Here is a 22,475-nt window from a genome sequence, read left to right as displayed (position 1 = left end):
GTGGATGGCGGGGGGCACATTTCCCCCACTAGTAGAACAGCATAGCCAGTGGAGAGCGGCCGCACTCACATCCCGTCAGCGAGCCCGGGGCAGGAGCACATAAGCATGTAAATGAGGAGCAGTCCAGTTATAGTGAGGTGCGGGTACAGTAGCAACAGAATGAGGCGGGGGCCCCAGCGTAGTACCCCGCGAGGGTATCCGGGCGTTGGGGGGCGCAGACACACAGTGGGGCAGCTGGGCACCACTGAGCCCCCACCAGACCACCAAGTGCAGGTGCCACTCGGAAGGCTGAGATCAACCAGATAGCGGGGGGTGGCAGGAGCAGTGCCGACACCAAGGGGCCTTCCTGGGAGCGCCGAGGGTCTGCCGACCCAGCAAGGAGAGCAGTAGGTGGCGCACAGCGCAACCAGGCAGCCTATGGGGAAAAGGGCCCAACCTGGCACAGTAAGTGTTAGCTGTCTCCCGCGCTCCCCCAGAACCCGGGCATGCAATGACTGGCAGCTGGCCGTGGAGCACACCAGCCCATTCTCCCCCTGCAGGCAGCCCACGGGCCCCCCGCAGCAGCGCGCCAGACGACAGCCGCGTCTCCCACTGATGGAGCCCCGGAGCCCTCACCGCAGAGCAGCGGGAGCCGAGCGGACTGGTACAGAGGAAGCCGAGGAGTTTGGGCGGCAGATCTCACAGCGCCGCGGGACTCTGGCGGCCGGGCGGAAGGAGGAGGCAGGGGGGGGAAGCTTGTCAGGTGTCCCGGCGGCTCCGGAGGGACAGCAGGCGCGGCGGCCGCAGACGGAGCTCCAAGCGTGGAGCACACTCACCCCGGCAGGCAGGTCCGGATCTCCGCTCCCCAGGTAATGCACAGGGGGTCCGGGCAGCTCCGCAGAACGAGGGCAGGGTCCGCCAGCACTCGATTCCCGGCAGGGATGCACCTTTGGTAGGCCGGTCCGGGCCTTCACCGAACTCCAGGCCCCGGCTTCCTTCTGGGGGAAAGGCCGCAATCCGCAGGAGCGCTTAAAAGCGCTCCCCGACTCCGCGGGTCCCCCAGACACCAGCAGCCAGGCAGGAAAGGACACAGGGGGGCCTCTGGCAAACTTAGGGGGCAGATAGGGGGGGGTTAAACAAAACTAAAAGGGCTATGCCTGCAGGAGCAGAGGAGAAGCACAACCACCCTCCACAGCAGCCAGGCCACGCCCCTAATCCACACATTTTACCTCCCTAATCTCCCTCTGCCTCCCTTGGTTAGCGCGTTGCATAGCTAATATTTCGGAGAATATTACCTTAAATGTCCTTGCCTTTAGTTTGTAGCCTAAGTCCGTATAATCTTTCTTAAGGTCATCATATCTACCACTAGCTTTGTTGTTGGTGTCGTTCCCAGCCCCTCCCAACAATCTTTCTACCCGGTCCGCAATGTGCCGTACCCAAGCACCCAGGAGACAACAGACTGTACGGTGATCACGGTCCCGGTAGCAGATTGACCTATCTGTCTTCCTGATAATGGAATCCCCTAAAACCACAATCTGACTAGGTACCTCGCTTTCTTTTACCTATCAGTGCCGGAGGGACCGCTCCTCCGGTCGCTAGAGGGAACAGTCTCCTCCAGCTCCGTCATTTCTTCACTACCATCCACCGAATCTTCCTCCAATCGTACGAATTTGTTGGGGTTTGGTAGTTCAGAGATGTCTTGCCTACCCCTCTTTTTCTTCCTTCTAACTGTGACCCAGTTGGCTACATGGTTGTCCTCGTCTACCGGTGACCCCCCCCCTCCCCCCCCCCCCCCCCCCACCCCCTGCGACTCCTCCACCGTTCTATCTAAGCTTTGCTTGAGATTGTGAATATCCCTCAGTCTTGTAATGGTTTGCTCTAGATCAGTTACCTGGGCTTCTACGACAGCCATTCGCACACACCTCACGCAGGATGTATTCACACTGGGATGGTTGCTCCAGGTGCGCATACATCTTGCACAACATGCACTGTGTAAGATTCTCAATCACAGCCCTCCCCCATTTTGTATGTAAAGTCTAACTTCCTGTTACCTTTAAAAAAAAAAAAAAACCTGTGCAATACAATACAGTACTATAGCCTAGCTGCAAAGAAAAAAAATGTTCACAACAGAACAGTAATTGAAAATACAATCAATACAATCAAAGGAATGTGTAATAGTGGAGAGAAACAATATTCACAACAGAACAGTAATTGATAATAACAATTAATACAATCAAAGGAATGTGTAACGGTGTATAACAGTGGATTGTGTGACACTGATGATACTTGTGTATCCGGAGAGAGCTTGGAACTCCTGCAGCAGCACCCGCTCACTGGTCACAGCTCCGAGCACCTTTCTCCCACTCCTGGCACCATTCCCATCATTTCTCCCTACACCTTGCTCCTGCACTTGCTCAAGCCAGCTCCTGGGGCTGCTCTTGCACCCAGCTCTCGGGGCTGCTCTTGCACCCAGCTCTCGGGGCTGCTCTTGCACCCAGCTCTCGGGGCTGCTCTTGCACCCAGCTCTCGAGGCTGCTCTTGCACCCAGCTCTCGGGGCTGCTCTTGCACCCAGCTCTCGGGGCTGCTCTTGCACCCAGCTCTCGGGGCTGCTCTTGCACCCCGCTCCCGGGGCTGCTCTTGCACCCCGCTCCCGGGGCTGCTCTTGCGCCCACTGCCCGGCACCTTGCTACCAGCCGCGGCTCCGGCTCGTCCCACGTGCACAATCTCTCGTCACTTCCGCATCACTGAACTTTCGCCTGACAAGTGAAGTTGACTGTGGCTGGACCTATAATTGGAAAGGAGCTCCATCAATGGCAGTGACTGTAGCTGGACCTAGAATTGGAAAGGAGCTCCGTCAGTGGTAGAGACTGTGGCTGGACCTATATTTGGAAAGGAGATTAAAATGCATTACATGGTAACAGAGGAAGGGCCCAATGGCTTCATTTGCAACTAATGGTAGAACCGAGTGGAATTCAAGCTCGGCAATAGAAACATATTGTATAATGTGCGTGATTTAAGCTTTTAGCTGTAAATCTGTTGGTATAAAATCACAAGACCAGTGGGACACACCCGTAGAGGGTAAATGGGATAACAATATATGTATTTAAGTTAGATTAAAAAAAAACATTCAGGCTAAAGGTAAACAAAATGTGTGCAGGGAGTTCTTCTGATCGGAAGGAAGAAAGGTTGCTGTAAGGATCATTGATCTAGAGTCAGCGATAGCGACGCGCGGGACCACACATCACTATCGCTATGGGCATACACACGGAGCCATCCGTGCTTAATTTCTAAGCAATCTTGTCAGATTTCTTAGAATTTAAGCACGGATCTCCCTGTGTGTACCACCCTTTACTCTGGGGCAAATGTATTAAGCCTGGAAAAGGGATAAAGAAGTGATAAGTGGAAGGTGATAACGCACCAGCCAATCAGCTCCTAACTGTCATTTTTCAAACATGTCATGATTGGCTGGTGCTTTATCACCTTGCATTTATCACTTCTTTATCCCTTCTCAAGGTTTAATACATCTGCCTCAATGTTCTTTCTGTTTAAGATTTTATGTAAAATAATGTTTAGTTCTGCCTATTGTTATTGAATTATATATTCTTCGTAAGTGTATAGATTTCTGAGCATTTTAAATCTAGGATCATTTGCTTTGCATAAACAGTTTACAATAAATCCTCTTCTTACAGGATATTTACTGGATCCACAAGGCTGGATGGAAATGCTATAGGTAAGTCATTCATAGGTGTACAGTATATACCAATGATGCACAGTTGGTCCTGTGAGTTTATTGCACTTGGTCTGTATTTTGCTTTCACAGTACTGTATATATATTTTCTTCCTCTTGTGTAACTTGAGCCAATTCTGTGCTTGCAGTGGATTTTGTGCGTTGGCTGTGTTCTGTATCGATGGATGAGCTGGTGTCCCCCACCCACCCGCGTATGTTTAGCTTACAGAAAATTGTAGAGATATCCTACTACAACATGGGCCGTATCAGACTGCAGTGGTCTAGGATATGGGAGGTCATCGGAGATCATTTTAATAAGGTGAAGTGTATCTGTCAGTTACTGGTACCACATACGGTCATATATTACTGTTGTGTAAATTGAGTTAAACATTGCAACTTTTAACATCTAGAGCAATATGTAATAGCCTGCGAGCTGCAGGCTGTTCAGAAATTTCTGCGAGTCTGTCCGCATTTTTAAAGCAGCAATCATTTTACAAGGCAAAATCAGGCCGATTTTTCCTTGGAAATAATTGTCGCTATAAAACTACAGGCAGACTTGCAGAAATTCGCGAACCGCCTGCACCTTGCAGGTTATTACATATTTCCCCTGGTTTGTGTTTAAGTACAAAAATGAATGTGTTTCACTGCATTAATTCACCTGGGGTGTCTAGTTCAGCTAATTATTTGGAATCAATCAGAAGTAATATGTATCAGAAGTACTGGACTGTTACATATGTTTGACTGTTTTATTGTGTATCACAGTGTGGGAACACTACCTTCCTCTTTTGTTACTTGCGTTTGTTATCAGATTGAGTGGGACGAGTAAAACTGAACTGTGTTTTTGGTTGTAGACATTCAATTATACAATGTACTGTATAGGTGTAATAGGCCTTAGTGTTGGGGAAAGAGTCCCTTGCCTTGAGCAATTATTGCATCTCCTCTGACTATGAACTTGCAGTTTCCCCATGATGCTCTGTCATGTACAGTAGAGGTGTTGATGTGGGACTACAAGTGATCCTGCTATGCCTCTGACTGTCAGGACAATGCTACATCACTAAGCCTAACATAAACCATAAAAATTAGAGATGAGCGGGTTCGGTTTTACTCGGATGTACCCGAATCTCCTTATTGGCTCACGGACGTCACGTGTTTTGGTTAGCCAATAAGAAAAATCCGGGGGAAAAAACTTTGCGATAATTCTGGCGTTAAGAACAGAGTAAATCCGAACCCGCTCATCTCTAATAAAAATAAATCTCTATAAATAAGTTGCTGAATTTATAGGCGTTCTAAAGCAGTAGCACTATTAATGGATTTCAATAATGCAGATCATTCTCATGCTGCGACTTGAAGTTCCACCACAGAAACAGCCTCATGAGGCCCAACCTTGTTGTAGTTAATAAACATCTGTGTGACGTGTGTCTTTCTTTTCTTAGGTTGGTTGCAATCCTAACGAGGATGTTGCGATCTTTGCTGTTGATTCTTTAAGGCAGCTCTCTATGAAATTTTTAGAGAAAGGAGAGCTTGCAAATTTCCGCTTCCAGAAAGACTTCTTACGGCCATTTGAGCACATAATGAAAAGAAATAGGTAAATGTATATAATGTATGTATGTGGTGTATATTTATTCTCCTTATGTTCTTACAGTCAGGTTACAAACTTCTTTTTAGAAATGAATATAGAGATCTGAATGGTATTAACTAATATGTGCCATATTGCAACTTTTAACTAAGGGGGTCATTCTGACCCGATCGCACATGCGCAGTTCATTGCAGCGCAACGATCAGTTCAGAACTGCGCATGTGCCGCAGCTGTCATCACCTAGCGATCGCCTCTGCCTGATTGACAGGCAGAGGCGGTCGCTGGGCAGGAGGGGGTGGCACAGTGGCGTTTGGCCGCCGTTTTGTGGGCACGGTCCGCCCAACGCAGGCGTGGTCGGACCGTCCAGGGGGCGCTGCGACCCAGGTAGCGAAAAATAACTCCCAGCCAGCCGCAGGAGCCACTGTGCGATGTTTTTGTACTTGGGGGAGGGGGGGGGGGGAGAAGGTTCGGTCTGACATGCGGGGCGGACTAGCCCTGTGCTGGGCGCCCCCGCATGTCAGTGTAAGTGATCGTAGCTGTGCTAAATTTAGCACAGCTACGATCGGGTCGGAATGACCCCCTAAGTGCAATGCTTCATTGTTTTATGTAGTCATTGTTTTGATAGGTAAGTAACATAGTGATAGATATATATATATAACATTTCTCTATCGTCCTAGTGGATGCTGGGGTTCCTGAAAGGACCATGGGGAATAGCGGCTCCGCAGGAGACAGGGCACAAAAAGTAAAGCCCCTGATAAAAAGCTGATAATTTCAAAGAAATTATTGGCATTATACCCTTTCCCGCCAGAGGTTAGGGAGCGCTGGGAAACACCTCCTAGGGTGGACAAGGCGCTAACACGCTTATCTAAACAAGTGGCGTTACCCTCTCCTGAGACGGCCGCACTTAAAGATCCATCAGATAGGAGGATGGAAAATATCCAAAAAAGTATATACACACATGCAGGTGTTATACTACGACCAGCTATAGCGACTGCCTGGATGTGCAGTGCTGGGGTAGTTTGGTCAGAGTCCCTGATTGAAAATATTGATACCCTGGACAGGGACAATATTTTACTGTCGTTAGAACAAATAAAGGATGCATTTCTTTATATGCGTGATGCACAGAGGGATATCTGCACACTGGCATCACGGGTAAGTGCTATGTCCATTTCGGCCAGAAGAGCTTTATGGACGCGACAGTGGACAGGCGATGCGGATTCAAAACGACATATGGAAGTTTTGCCGTATAAAGGGGAGGAGTTATTTGGAGTCGGTCTATCAGATTTGGTGGCCACGGCTACAGCCGGGAAATCCACCTTTCTACCTCAAGTCACTCCCCAACAGAAAAAGGCACCGACTTTTCAACCGCAGCCCTTTCGTTCCTTTAAAAATAAGAGAGCAAAGGGCTATTCATATCTGCCACGAGGCAGAGGTCGAGGGAAGAGACAGCAACAGGCAGCTCCTTCCCAGGAACAGAAGCCTTCCCCGGCTTCTACAAAAGCCTCAGCATGACGCTGGGGCTTCTCAAGCGGACTCGGGGACGGTGGGTGGTCGTCTCAAAAATTACAGCGCGCAGTGGGCTCACTCGCAGGTAGATCCCTGGATCCTGCAGATAATATCTCAGGGGTACAGGTTGGAATTAGAGACAGATCCACCTCGCCGTTTCCTGAAGTCTGCTTTACCAACGTCCCCCTCCGAAAGGGAGACGGTTTTGGAAGCCATTCCCAAGCTGTACTCTCAGCAGGTGATAGTCAAGGTACCTCTTCTACAACAAGGGAAGGGGTATTATTCCACTCTTTTTGTGGTACCGAAGCCGGATGGCTCGGTAAGGCCTATTCTAAATCTGAAGTCCTTGAACCTGTACATAAAGAAGTCCAAGTTCAAGATGGAGTCACTCAGAGCAGTGATAGCGAACCTGGAAGAGGGGGACTTTATGGTATCCTTGGACATCAAGGATGCGTATCTCCACGTTCCAATTTACCCCTCACACCAGGGGTACCTCAGGTTCGTTGTACAAAACTGTCACTATCAGTTTCAGACGCTGCCGTTCGGATTGTCCACGGCACCTCGGGTCTTTACAAAGGTAATGGCCGAGATGATGATTCTTCTTCGAAGAAAAGGCATATTAATTATCCCATACTTGGACGATCTCCTAATAAGGGCAAGGTCCAGAGAACAGCTAGAGATGGGATTAGCACTGTCGCAAGAAGTGCTAAAACAGCACGGGTGGATTCTGAATATTCCAAAATCCCAGTTAATGCCGACAACTCGTCTGCTGTTCCTAGGGATGATTCTGGACACGGTTCAGAAAAAGGTTTTTCTCCCGGAGGAAAAAGCCAAGGAGTTATCCGAGCTTGTCAGGAACCTCCTAAAACCAGGAAAGGTGTCTGTACATCAATGCACAAGAGTCCTGGGAAAAATGGTGGCTTCTTACGAAGCAATTCCATTCGGCAGATTCCACGCAAGAATTTTCCAAAGGGATCTGTTGGACAAATGGTCAGGGTCGCATCTTCAGATGCACCTGCGGATAACCCTGTCTCCAAGGACAAGGGTGTCTCTTCTGTGGTGGTTGCAGAGTGCTCATCTATTGGAGGGCCGCAGATTCGGCATACAGGATTGGATCCTGGTGACCACGGACGCCAGCCTGAGAGGCTGGGGAGCAGTCACACAAGGAAGAAACTTCCAGGGAGTATGGACGAGCCTGGAAACGTCTCTTCACATAAACATTCTGGAACTAAGAGCAATATACAATGCTCTAAGCCAGGCAGAACATCTGCTTCAGGGAAAACCGGTGTTGATCCAGTCGGACAACATCACGGCAGTCGCCCATGTGAACAGACAGGGCGGCACAAGAAGCAGGAGTGCAATGGCAGAAGCTGCAAGGATTCTTCGCTGGGCAGAGAATCATGTGATAGCACTGTCAGCAGTGTTCATCCCGGGAGTGGACAACTGGGAAGCAGACTTCCTCAGCAGACACGATCTTCACCCGGGAGAGTGGGGACTTCATCCAGAAGTCTTCCACTTGCTGATAACCCGTTGGGAAAGACCAATGGTGGACATGATGGCGTCTCGCCTCAACAAAAAACTGGACAGGTATTGCGCCAGGTCAAGAGATCCGCAGGCAATAGCTGTGGACGCGCTGGTAACGCCTTGGGTGTACCAGTCGGTGTATGTGTTTCCTCCTCTGCCTCTCATACCAAAAGTATTGAGAATTATACGGCAAAGAGGCGTAAGGACGATACTAGTGGTTCCGGATTGGCCAAGAAGGACTTGGTACCCGGAACTTCAAGAGATGATCACGGAAGATCCGTGGCCTCTACCTCTAAGGAGGGACTTGCTTCAGCAGGGTCCCTGTCTGTTTCAAGACTTACCGCGGCTGCGTTTGACGGCATGGCGGTTGAACGCCGGATCCTAAAGGAAAAAGGCATGCCGGAAGAAGTCATTCCTACTTTGATTAAAGCAAGGAAGGAAGTAACCGTGCAACATTATCACCGAATTTGGCGAAAATATGTTGCGTGGTGCGAAGATCGGAGTGCTCCGACGGAGGAATTTCAACCGGGTCGATTCCTACATTTCCTGCAATCAGGATTGTCTATGGGTCTCAAATTGGGATCTATTAAGGTTCAAATTTCGGCCCTGTCGATTTTCTTTCAAAAAGAATTGGCTTCAGTCCCTGAAGTCCAGACCTTTGTTAAGGGAGTGCTACATATACAGCCTCCTGTGGTGCCTCCAGTGGCACCGTGGGATCTCAATGTGGTTTTGGACTTTCTAAAATCTCATTGGTTTGAACCACTAAAGAAGGTGGATTTGAAATATCTCACATGGAAAGTGACCATGCTTCTAGCCCTGGCTTCGGCCAGGAGAGTGTCAGAACTGGCAGCTTTATCTTACAAAAGCCCATATCTGATTTTCCATTCGGACAGGGCAGAACTGCGGACTCGTCCGCATTTTCTCCCTAAGGTGGTGTCAGCATTTCATCTGAACCAGCCTATTGTAGTGCCTGCGGCTACAAGTGACTTGGAGGACTCCAAGTTACTGGACGTTGTCAGAGCATTAAAAATATATATTGCAAGGACAGCTGGAGTCAGAAAATCTGACTCGTTGTTTATATTGTATGCACCCAACAAGATGGGTGCTCCTGCGTCTAAGCAGACGATTGCTCGTTGGATCTGTAGCACAATCCAACTTGCACATTCTGTGGCAGGCCTGCCACAGCCTAAATCTGTAAAGGCCCACTCCACAAGGAAGGTGGGCTCATCTTGGGCGGCTGCCCGAGGGGTCTCGGCATTACAACTTTGCCGAGCAGCTACGTGGTCAGGGGAGAACACGTTTGTAAAATTTTACAAATTTGATACTCTGGCTAAGGAGGACCTGGAGTTCTCTCATTCGGTGCTGCAGAGTCATCCGCACTCTCCCGCCCGTTTGGGAGCTTTGGTATAATCCCCATGGTCCTTTCAGGAACCCCAGCATCCACTAGGACGATAGAGAAAATAAGATTTTACTTACCGATAAATCTATTTCTCGGAGTCCGTAGTGGATGCTGGGCGCCCATCCCAAGTGCGGATTATCTGCAATAATTGTACATGGTTATTGTTAACTAATTCGGGTTATTGTTGAAGGAAGCCATCTTTCAGAGGCTCCGCTGTTATCATACTGTTAACTGGGTTTAGATCACAAGTTGTACGGTGTGATTGGTGTGGATGGTATGAGTCTTACCCGGGATTCAAAATCCTCCCTTATTGTGTACGCTCGTCCGGGCACAGTACCTAACTGGAGTCTGGAGGAGGGTCATAGGGGGAGGAGCCAGTGCACACCACCTGATCTGGAAAAGCTTTACTTTTTGTGCCCTGTCTCCTGCGGAGCCGCTATTCCCCATGGTCCTTTCAGGAACCCCAGCATCCACTACGGACTCCGAGAAATAGATTTATCGGTAAGTAAAATCTTATTTTTTAGTAAAAGTTGAACTAGGGTACATATAAGCCATTGAAGTAGAGGTATATGAAGTTGGACAACCCCTCCTTTCATCATAGTCCAAGTGATTGAAGTTATAACTCTGCTCATTTTGGATCTTGCCTTACACTACAGCAGGCGTCGGCAACCTGTGGCACCCCAATGGCTGTAGAACTACACATACTAGCATGCCTTGCCAAAACGGTGGTTGGGCATGCTGAGATGTATAGTTCCACAGCAGCTGGAGTGCCACAGATTGCATACCCCTGCAATGTATTATGTACCACCACACTCTGCATTTAGGTATTTACCAAAGAATGTTTATTATGTAACACAGCACAAACCCTTAATTGTCCCAACAGCACCCACTTGTGACCTTAATATGTTAGACTGGTGTACTGTATGCGACATGTTTATAGGGCAGTGCCTTTACTTCTATTCTGTGCAGTGTACACCAATTGTCAAAGCAGGTGCTGCAGATTGTTTTATAATAATATTAATTATTATTCCATTAATCTATGGACTCTTCCGTCCCCAGTGTGTGAGTTTACATGTTTAGCTTATCAAACACAAAGTATACAAATTGCACAATTTTACCATGTTTATGTATCCTCCATAATTAATACTAATTACACCCATGTTTCTCTAACGTCCTAGTGGATGCTGGGGACTCCGTAAGGACCATGGGGAATAGACGGGCTCCGCAGGAGACATGGGCACTTTAAGAAAGAATTTAGATTCTGGTGTGCTCTGGCTCCTCCCTCTATGTCCCTCCTCCAGACCTCAGTTTGAGACTGTGCCCGGACGAGCTGGGTGCTGTTCAGTGAGCTCTCCTGAGCTTGCTGTGAGAAAGTATTTTGTTAGGTTTTTTATTTTCAGGGAGCTCTGCTGGCAACAGACTCCCTGCATCGTGGGACAGAGGGGAGAGAAGCAGCCCTACTCTCTGAAGCTAGGTCCTGCTTCTTAGGCTACTGGACACCATTAGCTCCAGAGGGATCGTACACAGGATCTCACCCTCGTCGTCCGATCCCAGAGCCGCGCCGCCGTCCCCCTCGCAGAGCCGGAAGACAGAAGCCGGGTGAGTACGAGAAGCAAGAAGACTTCGAAATCGGCGGCAGAAGACTCCGTTCTTCACTGAGGTAACGCACAGCACTGCAGCTGTGCGCCATTGCTCCCACTCACCTCACATACTCCTGTCACTGTAAGGGTGCAGGACGCAGGGGGGGCGCCCTGGGCAGCATATGGACCTCTTTTTGGCAAAAGTACACATATATACAGTTGGGCACTGTATATATGTATGAGCCCCCGCCAAGAAAATGTATATTTAAGCGGGACAGAAGCCCGCCGTCGAGGGGACGGGGCTTCTTCCTCAGCACTCACCTGCGCCATTTTTTCTCCACAGCTCCGCTGAGAGGAAGCTCCCCAGGCTCTCCCCTGTAGATACACGGTAGAAGATGGTAAAAATAGAGGGGGGCACATAATTAGGCTCAAAAATCTATATAAACAGCAGCTACTGGGTTAACATTAAGTTACTGTGTTATTCTTGGGTTTATAGCGCTGGGGTGTGTGCTGGCATACTCTCTCTCTGTCTCTCCAAAGGGCCTTGTGGGAGAATTGTCTTCAGATGAGCATTCCCTGAGTGTGTGGTGTGTCGGTACGTGTGTGTCGACATGTCTGAGGTAAAAGGCTCCCCTAGGAGGAGATGGAGCAAATGTGTGTGTGAGTGCTGTCTCCGTCGACAACGCCGACACCTGTTTGGATATGTGAAATTAAGTGCTAAGGTAAATTTATTGCACAAAAGATTAGAGAACAGACAGGGAATCTACCCACGTTTGTCCCTATGTCGCAGAGACCTTCAGAGTCTCTCAATGCTCACTATCCAAAATAATAGACACTGATATCGACACGGAGTCTGACTCCAGTGTCGACTACGATAATGCAAAGTTACAGCCAAAATGGCAGGAAAGTATTCAATATATGATTATTGTAATAAAAAAATGTTTTGCATATCACTGATGACTCATCTGTCCCTGACACAAGCGTACACATGTTTAAGGGGAAGAAAGCTGAGGTAAATTTCCCTCCTCTCATGATGAAAAAAAGAGCGGGAATCTCCAGACAAGAGACTGCAGTTTCCCACAAAGAATTCTCAGGGAGTATCCTTTCCCTACTAGGGCCAGGATACGATGGGAATCTTCCCCTAGGGTGTCACGTTTGCCCAAAAGGTAGCGCTGACTTAACAGCTATCCTCAGGGATCCTGCAGATAGCATGCAGTAAAAGTACTTTGAAGTCCATTGACACACATTCTGGTACTCTACTCAGACCTGCGATTGTGTCGGCATGGGTTTATAGCGCTGTAGCAGCGTGGAGAGATACCTTGTCAGCAGAGATTGAGACCCTAGTATGTGTATGTATATATATATATATATATATATATATATATATATATATATATATATAATATGCTGTCTTAGATATATATATATATATATATATATATAAAACATGCCCAAAGAGACATTAGTCTACTGGGTTCTAGAGTCAACGCTATGTCGATTTCTGCTTGACGTGTCCTGTGGAACATACAATGGACAGGTGATGCCGACTTAAGAGGCATATGGAAGGTTTACCTTACAAGGCTGAGGATTGTGTGGAGAAGGGATCTCGGACCTGGTCTCCACAGCTATAGCTGGTAATTCTGATCTTTTGCCTTATATTCCAGCACAGCCTAGGAAAGCACAACATTATCAAATGCAGTCCTTTCGATCACAAAGAAACAAGAAAGTCCGAGGTGCGTCCTTTCTTGCCAGAGGCAGGGGCAGAGGAAAGAAGCTGCACAACACAGCTAGTTCCCAGGAACAGAAGTCCTCCCCGGCCTCTACAAAATCCACCGCATGTCGCTGGGGCTCCACAGGCGGAGCTAGGCCCGGTGGGGGCACGTCTTCGAAATTTCAGCAACAAGTGGGTTCACTCCCTGTTGGATCCCTGGGCAATAGATATTGTGTCTCAGGGATACAAGCTGGACTTCGAGGAGATGCCCCCTCACCGACGGCCCTGCCGGCTTCCCCCCACGAGAGGGAAATATTGTTAACTGCAATTCACAAATTGTATCTTCAACAGGTGGTGGTCAAGGTTTCCCTCCTTCAACAAGGAGGGGGTTATTATTCGACCATGTTGTAGTCCCGAAACCGGACGGTTCGGTCAGACCCATATTGAATTTAAAATCCCTGAACATATACCTGGAAAGGTTCATGTTCAAGATGGAATCGCTAAGAGCGGTCGTCGCAAGCCTGGAAGGGGGGGGATTTTATGGTGTCTCTGGACATAAAGGATGCATACCTTCATTTCCCCATTTATCCACCTCATCAGGCGTACCTCAGATTTGTGGTACAGGATTGTCATTACCAATTTCAGACGTTGCCGTTTGGTCTCTCCACGGCACCGAGAATATTTACCAAGGTAATGGCGGAAATGATGGTACTCCTGCGGAAGTAAGGGGTCGCAATTATCCCAGACTTGGACGATCTCCTCATAAAAGCGGGATCAAGAGAGCAGTTGCTGATCAGCGTAGCACTTTCTCTGGAAGTGTAACGGCAACACAGCTGGATTCTAAATATTCCAAAGTCGCAGTTGGTTCCTACGGCTCGTCTGCCTTTCCTAGGCATGATTCTAGACACAGACCAGAAAAGGGTTTATCTCCCGACAGAGAGAGCTCAGGAGCTCATGACACTGGTCAGGAACCTATTAAAACAAAAACAGGTGTCAGTGCATCACTGCACTCGAGTCCTGGGAAGGATGGTGGCATCATACGAGGCCATTCCCTTCGGCAGGTTCCATGCGAGGACCTTTCAATGGGACTTACTGGACAAGTGGTCCGGATCACATCTTCAGATGCATCGGTTAATCACCCTATCCCCCAGGGCCAGGGTGTCTCTCCTGTGGTGGCTGCAGAGTGCTCACCTTTTTGAGGGCCGCAGATTCGGCATTCATGACTAGGTCCTGGTGACCACGGATGCAAGCCTCCGAGGGTGGGGAGCAGTCACACAGGGAAGATATTTCCAAGGTCTGTGGTCAAGTCAGGAGACTTGCCTTCACATCAACATCCTGGAACTAAGGGCCTTATACAACGCCCTACGTCAAGCGGAGACCCTGCTTCGCGACCAACCGGTTCTGATTCAGTCAGACACCATCACCGCAGTGGCTCATGTAAACCGACAAGGCGGCACAAGGAGCAGGGTAGCGATGGCGGAAGCCACCAGAATTCTTCGCTGGGCGGAAAATCACGTAAGCGCACTGTCAGCAGTGTTCATCCCGGGAGTGGACAACTGGGAAGCAGACTTCCTCAGCAGACACGGCCTCCACCCGGGAAAGTGGGGACTTCATCAGGAAGTCTTCGCACAGACTGCAAGTCGGTGGGTACTGCCACAGGGGGACATGATGGCATCCCGCCTCAACAAAAAACTACAGAGGTATTGCGCCAGGTCAATTGCGCCAGGTCAAGAGACCCTCAGGCGATAGCTGTAGACGCCCTGGTGACACCGTGGGTGTTCCAGTCGGTCTATGTATTTCCTCCTCTTCCTCTCATACCCAAGGTGCTGAGAATAATAAGAAAAAGAGGAGTGAGAACGATACTCATTGTTCCAGATTGGCCACGAAGGACTTGGTATCCAGATCTGCAAGAAATGCTCACCCGTGGCCTCTTCCTCTAAGACAGGACTTGTTGCAACAGGGGCCCTGTCTGTTCCAAGACTTACCGCGGCTGCGTTTGACGGCATGGCGGTTAAACGCCGGATCCTAGCGGAGGAGGTCATTCCTACGCTGATAAAGGCTATGAAGGATGTGACAGCTCAACATTATCACTGTATATGGCGAAAATATGTTGCTTGGTGTGAGGCCAGGAAAGCCCCTACGGAGGAATTCCAGCTGGGCCGTTTCCTTCACTTCCTACAGTCAGGAGTGAATTTGGGCCTAAAATTGGGGTCCATTAAGGTCCAGATTTCGGCCCTATCCATTTTCTTTCAAAAGGAGTTGACTTCTCTACCTGAAGTTCAGACGTTTGTAAAGGGAGTGCTGCATATTCAGCCCCCTTTTGTGCTTCCAGTGGCACCTTGGGATCTAAACGTGGTGTTGAGTTTCCTGAAATCCCACTGGTTTGAACCACTCAAAACGGTGGAGTTGAAATATCTCACGTGGAAGGTGGTCATGCTATTAGCCTTGGCTTCGGCTAGGCGTGTGTCAGAGTTGGCGGCTTTGTCATGTAAAAGCCCCTATCTGGTTTTCCATGCGGATGGAGCAGAATTGCGGACCCGTCCACAATTTCTGCCGAAAGTGGTTTCATCCTTTCATATAAACCAACCTATTGTGGTGCCTGTGGCTACTACGGACTTGGAGGATTCCGACTTGCTTGATGTAGTCAGGGCTTTGAAGGTTTATGTAGCCAGAACGGCTAGGGTCAGGAAAACAGAGTCTTTGTTTATCCTGTATGCTTCCAACAAGCTTGGTGCTCCTGCTTCAAAGCAGACTATTGCTCGCTGGATCTGTAACACGATTCAGCAGGCTCATTCGGCGGCTGGATTGCCGCTGCCAAAATCAGTTAAAACCCATTCCACTAGGAAGGTGGGCTCTTCTTGGGCGGCTGCCCGAGGGGTCTCGGCATTACAACTTTGCCGAGCGGCTACTTGGTCAGGTTCAAACACTTTTGCAAAGTTCTACAAGATTGATATCCTGGCCGAGGAGGACCTTGTGTTTGCTCATTCGGTGCTGCAGAGTCATCCGCACTCTCCCGCCCGTTTGGGAGCTTTGGTATAATCCCCATGGTCCTTACGGAGTCCCCAGCATCCACTAGGACGTTAGAGAAAATAAGATTTTACTTACCGGTAAATCTATTTCTCGTAGTCCGTAGTGGATGCTGGGCGCCCGTCCCTAGTGCGGACTTCTTCTGCAATGATTGTATATAGTTATTGCTTAAATAAGGGCTATGTTATGGTTGCATCAGGGTTGACCTGTTGCTCTGTTGTTGTTCATACTGTTGACTAGGTATGTTTATCTCAAGTTATACGGTGTGATTGGTGTGGCTGGTATGAATCTTGCCCTGGATTACCAAAATCCTTTCCTTGTACTGTCAGCTCTTCCGGGCACAGTTTCTCTAACTGAGGTCTGGAGGAGGGACATAGAGGGAGGAGCCAGAGCACACCAGTATCCAAATTCTTTCTTAAAGTGCCCATGTCTCCTGCGGAGCCCGTCTATTCCCCATGGTCCTTACGGAGTCCCCAGCATCCACTACGGACTACGAGAAATAGATTTACCGGTAAGTAAAATCTTATTTTTATATTTATTTGTCTTTATTTAAATGTAATACTCCTGAAAATTGATGTTGATTTAAATAAAAAATATCCGAATTGTGTTTTTTATATGTATAATGAAGGGTAATTAGGAAAGTACAATAGTAAACTGATGTAAATAGTTTATATGTGAAAGCGATGCTATACAATGTATATCCAATAAGGTATCCGGGGCTGAGGCCACGTTCTCATGCAGTGTGTTGTGTTTGCATTAAGGTCGCCCACCATTAGGGACATGGTTGTTCGCTGCATCGCACAGATGGTGAATTCCCAAGCTGCTAACATTCGCTCAGGCTGGAAGAACATCTTCTCGGTCTTTCACTTGGCTGCGTCAGACCAGGATGAGAGTATAGTGGAGCTGGCTTTTCAGACCACTGGGCACATCGTCAGTGAGTATTTGGCTGACGCACGCACTGAGCCAGCCTGGCAGCTGCAGATTTGGATGTTGCAAATGCAGAAAAATAATGTAATGGAAGATCTGGTTCCTGATCATTAAATGTTTCTCCTTAAATACAAAAGAATTGTTGGCAAATCTGGGAATGTCGGTGTAAATGTCTGTTATACCTTGTTTTTGTCTGGCAGGACACTATGTAAGACCCACAACTGTGTTACTGCTGAGACTGGCAGTTACTTGGCATTGCTTTCAGGAAATGCTTCGGGTATTCAGAGCATGAAGTGTAATAACGTATACTATAGAAGTGTGTCACGCTTTGTAATTTATACCGGTTAGCTGCAGGAAAGATGTGTGCTGGCTTATCCCGCATTGCGTGTATGGTGATGACTGAGTGACAGGGCACGGTGGAGCACTCTCCCTGCAGACAGTTCATTGCTTTGCTGATTGGGTACACATGCGCTGCAGCCGCATATGTGTGTGCTGTATACCTGTTAATGGCATAGCCTGCTTCTAAAGTCATTACAGTAAGTCACATGATAGAGTTAGTCTAATCAGAGTGTCCAGAGGCTGCAATCTACACCTTGTATTTCAGGTATAAGCATTCCAGAATAAATAACTACAAGTCCAAAGTCACCTCCTGTTTGCTGTACTACCCATAACTCCGTCCCACCTCCACTCAGTCAGCAATCTTTATTTAACAGCCATACAGTATTTCTCATTCCCACTCTTTCTCTCCTGCATGCTCTGATGCCCTATGTCTTTCTGAGCTTCAGCAGTGGACGGCACATATATATATATATATATATATATATAACAGTCGGCATGCCGACTAATAGGGTCTTTTCCCACTTGTGAGTGTCCACGATACCCACAGAGTGGGGGGAAGAGAAAAAAAAATGTCCCTGCCAGGATCTGGACCACCAGTAACACAAACCTAACTTATGTTTGTTTATATATATATATATATATATATATATATATATATATATATATATATATATATCTATATCCATTCTCCGGCACTCTCTGGAATACGCATTATACTGTACCTGGTGCCCTCCTCAACAATAGCCCTATGGTCTTGTGTTATATAGTCTCCAGTGACGGCACCCAGGATAGAAAAAATAAATTAATTGGCTTGATAAAAGCGCTGAGAAGCGCTGAAACGTTGCCTAACAAGCTGCTGTCAGAGTTTTTCTATTTTCTATCCTGAGTGCCGCCGCTGGAGACTATATATATATATATATATATATATATGTGTGTATATATATATATATATATATATATGTGTGTATATATATATATATATGTGTGTATATATATATATATATATATATATATATATGTGTGTGTATATATATATGCGATAAGAAGTACTGCGGCACTCGGAGACTTAAATGTGATAAAGTATATTTCACAAGCCACCATGTGGATACCAACGTTTCGGGGCTCAGCCGCCCCTTTGTCAAGGTGCACCATGACAAAGCGGTGTGCAGTACTACTTATCGCCTTTTATATTGACCCTGGGGGCACCGGAGCAGAGACGCTGACATGTGGGAGTGCCGGTCTAACTACATTGCATATATATATATATATAGTACACATGTACCTAGAGTGTCATATATGATGATGTGAACAAGAAAATATCGGAGTGAGGGATGTAAAGATAATAATGGAGATCAAGATAGGTGTAACATACAAAAATATTGAAAAAGATCATAACGATTTTTACTATATGGGGAGAAACAAACCGATTGATAACCAGAGAGGTGCATAATAATAAAAAAGGGAAATTGCAGATGAAACCATTATAAAGTTCAATAAAGGGAATAGAGAAAAAAAAAAGCAAGGGGAGAAGGGAGAAAAGAGGCAGGAAAAAGGAAAGAGGGAAGGTGAAAAGAGAAATGGAGGAATATAGAGATAAAGAAAGAGAGGGACAGAGGGATAGCGAAAAGGAGAATTAGATCTTCTGACCGCTATGTACCATTCCAGAATGACATATCACAGCTTAGCCACTAAATGCAACGCCTCCGCTATAACGTCAGTTTTTATGTAGAAATATACATTTTAATAATGATTAACAAGAGAATAAACCTGGATGTATGGCGTTTGCTCCAGTATAAACGCATCTCCCATTTCATGTTTGGCGTAGCAGCAGATGAGCCACAGGTCTGTCCTGCTTCTCTCAAGGATCTTGTGGCAGCTTGCCATAGACGTGCAGACATATTTCATACCTTGCATACTTCAGACAGGACATAGTTTAATGTGCAAAACACCCAGATGGCATTCTGTGATGGAACTGGACGGGCACTTAAGAGCGCAAATAAAAAAAATACATGACATCCGCAGAACTTTCCACTCATGTAGAAAGCACTAGAATGTGCTGGTAAATGAAAGAGCTGGTCCCTACGCACTATTGATTGGCCTTTTATGTTTATTATTGGTGGGGCGATGACAGCTGAATACTTTGTCATATAAATGTAGGAATCTGTTCTTACTGGGAAGAAGCATAAACAGGGAAGTCAGATCTAAGTCTGAAACCGGAGAAGCAAAAGCATAATTTGGTTCCTATAACAAATATGAGCAGCAACAGCTATAACAGTGTTTTATAATGCTCCGCATCCCCAATCAGTTTCTTGTCTTCTGTCAGTGTCTTGCGGGTTCAGGGATCTCATTGCAAATTACAGAGGCACTTTTTAAGCAAACTAAGTAAATCAGTGTTCTCCCCACTCTATATTTCTGGGGCTGTCCGCCGGGCACCGTAACCTTTGGAGAGCTCTACCCGGGGATGGAACTGGGGGCGGGACCATCGCAACACCATCAAATGTTTAACATTCGATGGCAGCAAACATTAGAACGCCGCCATCGAATGGTAAAACCACTGGCATCGCAACAAAAACATTGATGGTTGTGAACCATCGGTGTTGCCCGGCTTTGTGGAATTTCTGGGGAGAACACTGAAAACGCTTAAACTTTATTACAGTACTGTAGTAACAGTGACGGTAAATAACAGATATCACAGAGACTGTATCTATAGCACAGCGTAATCTTGATTTCTACAGTATGTGTTTGTCTCTGCACAGTTTTCTCATTTATGTCTTTTGTTTCTTAATAAAGGGATATATATGTGTGTGTTTTTTGTTTTCTATGTTTTCAATGTAACATTGTTCCCTCTCTCCTGTCTCTCAGCCCTGGTGTTTGAGAAACACTTTCCTGCCACCATTGATTCCTTCCAGGATGCAGTGAAATGTCTGTCTGAGTTTGCATGTAACGCAGCGTTCCCTGACACCAGCATGGAAGCCATACGTCTCATCCGCCATTGTGCTAAATACGTATCTGACAGGCCTCAGGTATGGATCTCAGTGCATGACAGACGCATGCTGATGAAACGTTTCAGTGGAACGCACGTGGTATTGTGGGAAGATGTATTCAGCATTCTGCATGCGTCATGGAATTAAAATCTTAGTAATATGTAACATTAGTAAGGATAATATTGGCATGAATAAAGGTTAAAAAGATCGTGTAGGAAACAGAATTCTTTCGGTGGTTGCTACAGTCAGATTAATTGATATATCAATTGCCATACAAGCCTACCTATGACATCATACAAATACATACATATGGGAGCAAATACGTACATAAAGTGATCCTGGAGAGGTGGTGGAACTCATTACCCCGTGCAAACTATAAATTTGTGCCCTACCTCCCATACTTCATAAAGCGACAGTGCGCGGCGAAGGCACGCGTTGCAAAAAAAGGGGTGTGGTCTCACAAGGAAGAGGCGTGGTCACATATTAATATCCCCAATTCAAATTATGCCACACAATCTTGTTCAAGTTACGACACACAGTAGTGCCCCTTATTCACGTTACAACACACAGTAGTGCCCCTTATTCACGTTACGTCACTCAGTAGTGCCCCTTATTCACGTTACGCTACACAGTAGTATCCCTTCTACACGTTATGCAACACAGTAGTACCCCTTATACACAATGGTCACAGTAGTAGTACCCCTTACAGATAATGCCCACAATAGTAGTGCCCCTTGCACCTAATACCCACAATAGTAATGCCCCTTACACATAATGCTCACAGTAATATCGCTTATACGCATAATTCCCGCAGTAGTGCACCTTATACATATAATGCCTACAGTGGGTTCAGTATGATTTACCGGTGGCTGGGATGCCGGCCATCAATATACTGACAGCGGCATCCTGGTCACCAGAATGCGGGGAGACCGCAAAGCGTCCCCTTGCAGGTTCGCCACGCTGCGGGCTCGGTGGCTTGCTGCATTCGCCAAAGTTTTTATTCCCACTCTATGGGTGTCGTGGACACCCACAAGTGGCAATAGTTCTGTTGCGCCGGTATTCTGGCTGCCGGTATTGCCAGCTGTTGGGATTCCAGTGTCTGTATCCTGAATGCCGGGATCCCGACAGCCGGCAAATTTAAACATATACCCCCACAGTAGTAGTGCCCCTTATACACATAATGCCCACAGTGCCCCTTATACACATCTCTGCCTGTGTTACTCCAGCAGCTCACCACCCATGTCCCTCCAGGAGCCCCATGCACTGTGTTCCTCCTGCAGATTCCCCGCCTTTCTGTGTCCCTCCAGTCCCTCTCACCTTGTCTTCAGCATGCACAGAGCCTGCTCCTCTTCATGGCTCTTCTTCACTTCAGCGGCGATGACAGTATGACATCACATACGTAGTGCCAGAAAAGGTAGTCACTGGGACCTGAGGAGGCCATGAACGCCGTTCAACAGACATAGCGTGTATGAGTATCAGGAGAGGTAGGCCGAAGGCAGAGGAGGACCATGAAGCTGCCAGGACCTGAGGAAGGGGTGGTGGCTGCAGCTGATCAGTTACACTAGCGCCGCCTGCATCATCTATTGACATGGATGGCGGGGCAAGATTTTCTGTTGGAATTGCTGCGCAGGGCCATGGCGGAGGTGGAACTAGTTCCACCTACCATTACAAGTGACGGAACTCGGTTCCATCCCATTTCCCTCACTTTAACTCCTGGGGAGCACTATCACAACAGTTTCATCAGTAAAAACCCAACATAAGATATGCCATAAGAAAATGGCAATTTCATCAGAAAATGGAAGAGGTGGCCAGCACTGTGAGTCAGGGCCCTGGAGTAGGGTAGGTTTGTTTTCCCAGTTTTATGCGGACTTCCTCCAGGTACTCCTATTTCCTTCCATAAACCAAAAACATACTGGTAGGTCAATTGGCTTCTGACGAAACAATGAACTGTACTGTGGGTGTTATTCAGGTCACACCGCTGATCGATGCGACCGAAATAACCCTGTTCCAGGAGGCAATGCACACGGGCAGGTGCCTTCATGCGTGTGCGCTAGCAGCCAATGCGTTGGCTGCAATCTCCTCTCCCAGATTGACAGGCAGAGGCTTTCACGGGGCGGGTGGCAGTGGAGCATTGTGGGGGGACGGGCGGATCGGTGGCGTTTTCAGGACTGGTGCATGACATCACACGCAGCCGC

The 22,475-nt window shown here is 47.5% G+C and overlaps 1 protein-coding gene across 2 annotated transcripts in view; it reads left to right on the top strand.

The window, feature by feature from the left end:
* The window catches only part of ARFGEF1 (ADP ribosylation factor guanine nucleotide exchange factor 1), a 331,110-nt gene that overhangs the window by 282,039 nt on the left and 26,596 nt on the right, over positions 1–22,475 (top strand). For both annotated transcript variants that reach the window (XM_063923866.1, XM_063923867.1), the window contains exons 24-28: positions 3,670–3,710; positions 3,857–4,026; positions 5,141–5,292; positions 16,792–16,964; positions 20,159–20,319. In XM_063923866.1, coding sequence (XP_063779936.1) covers positions 3,670–3,710; positions 3,857–4,026; positions 5,141–5,292; positions 16,792–16,964; positions 20,159–20,319 — 697 coding nt within the window. The remainder of the gene's footprint in view (positions 1–3,669; positions 3,711–3,856; positions 4,027–5,140; positions 5,293–16,791; positions 16,965–20,158; positions 20,320–22,475) is intronic.

This window comes from Pseudophryne corroboree, chromosome 5 (assembly GCF_028390025.1).
Source record: "Pseudophryne corroboree isolate aPseCor3 chromosome 5, aPseCor3.hap2, whole genome shotgun sequence".
In the NCBI taxonomy this organism is placed as follows: domain Eukaryota; kingdom Metazoa; phylum Chordata; class Amphibia; order Anura; family Myobatrachidae; genus Pseudophryne; species Pseudophryne corroboree.
Note: the sequence above shows the minus strand (reverse complement) of the source record. Positions and strands in the feature narration are given on the sequence as shown.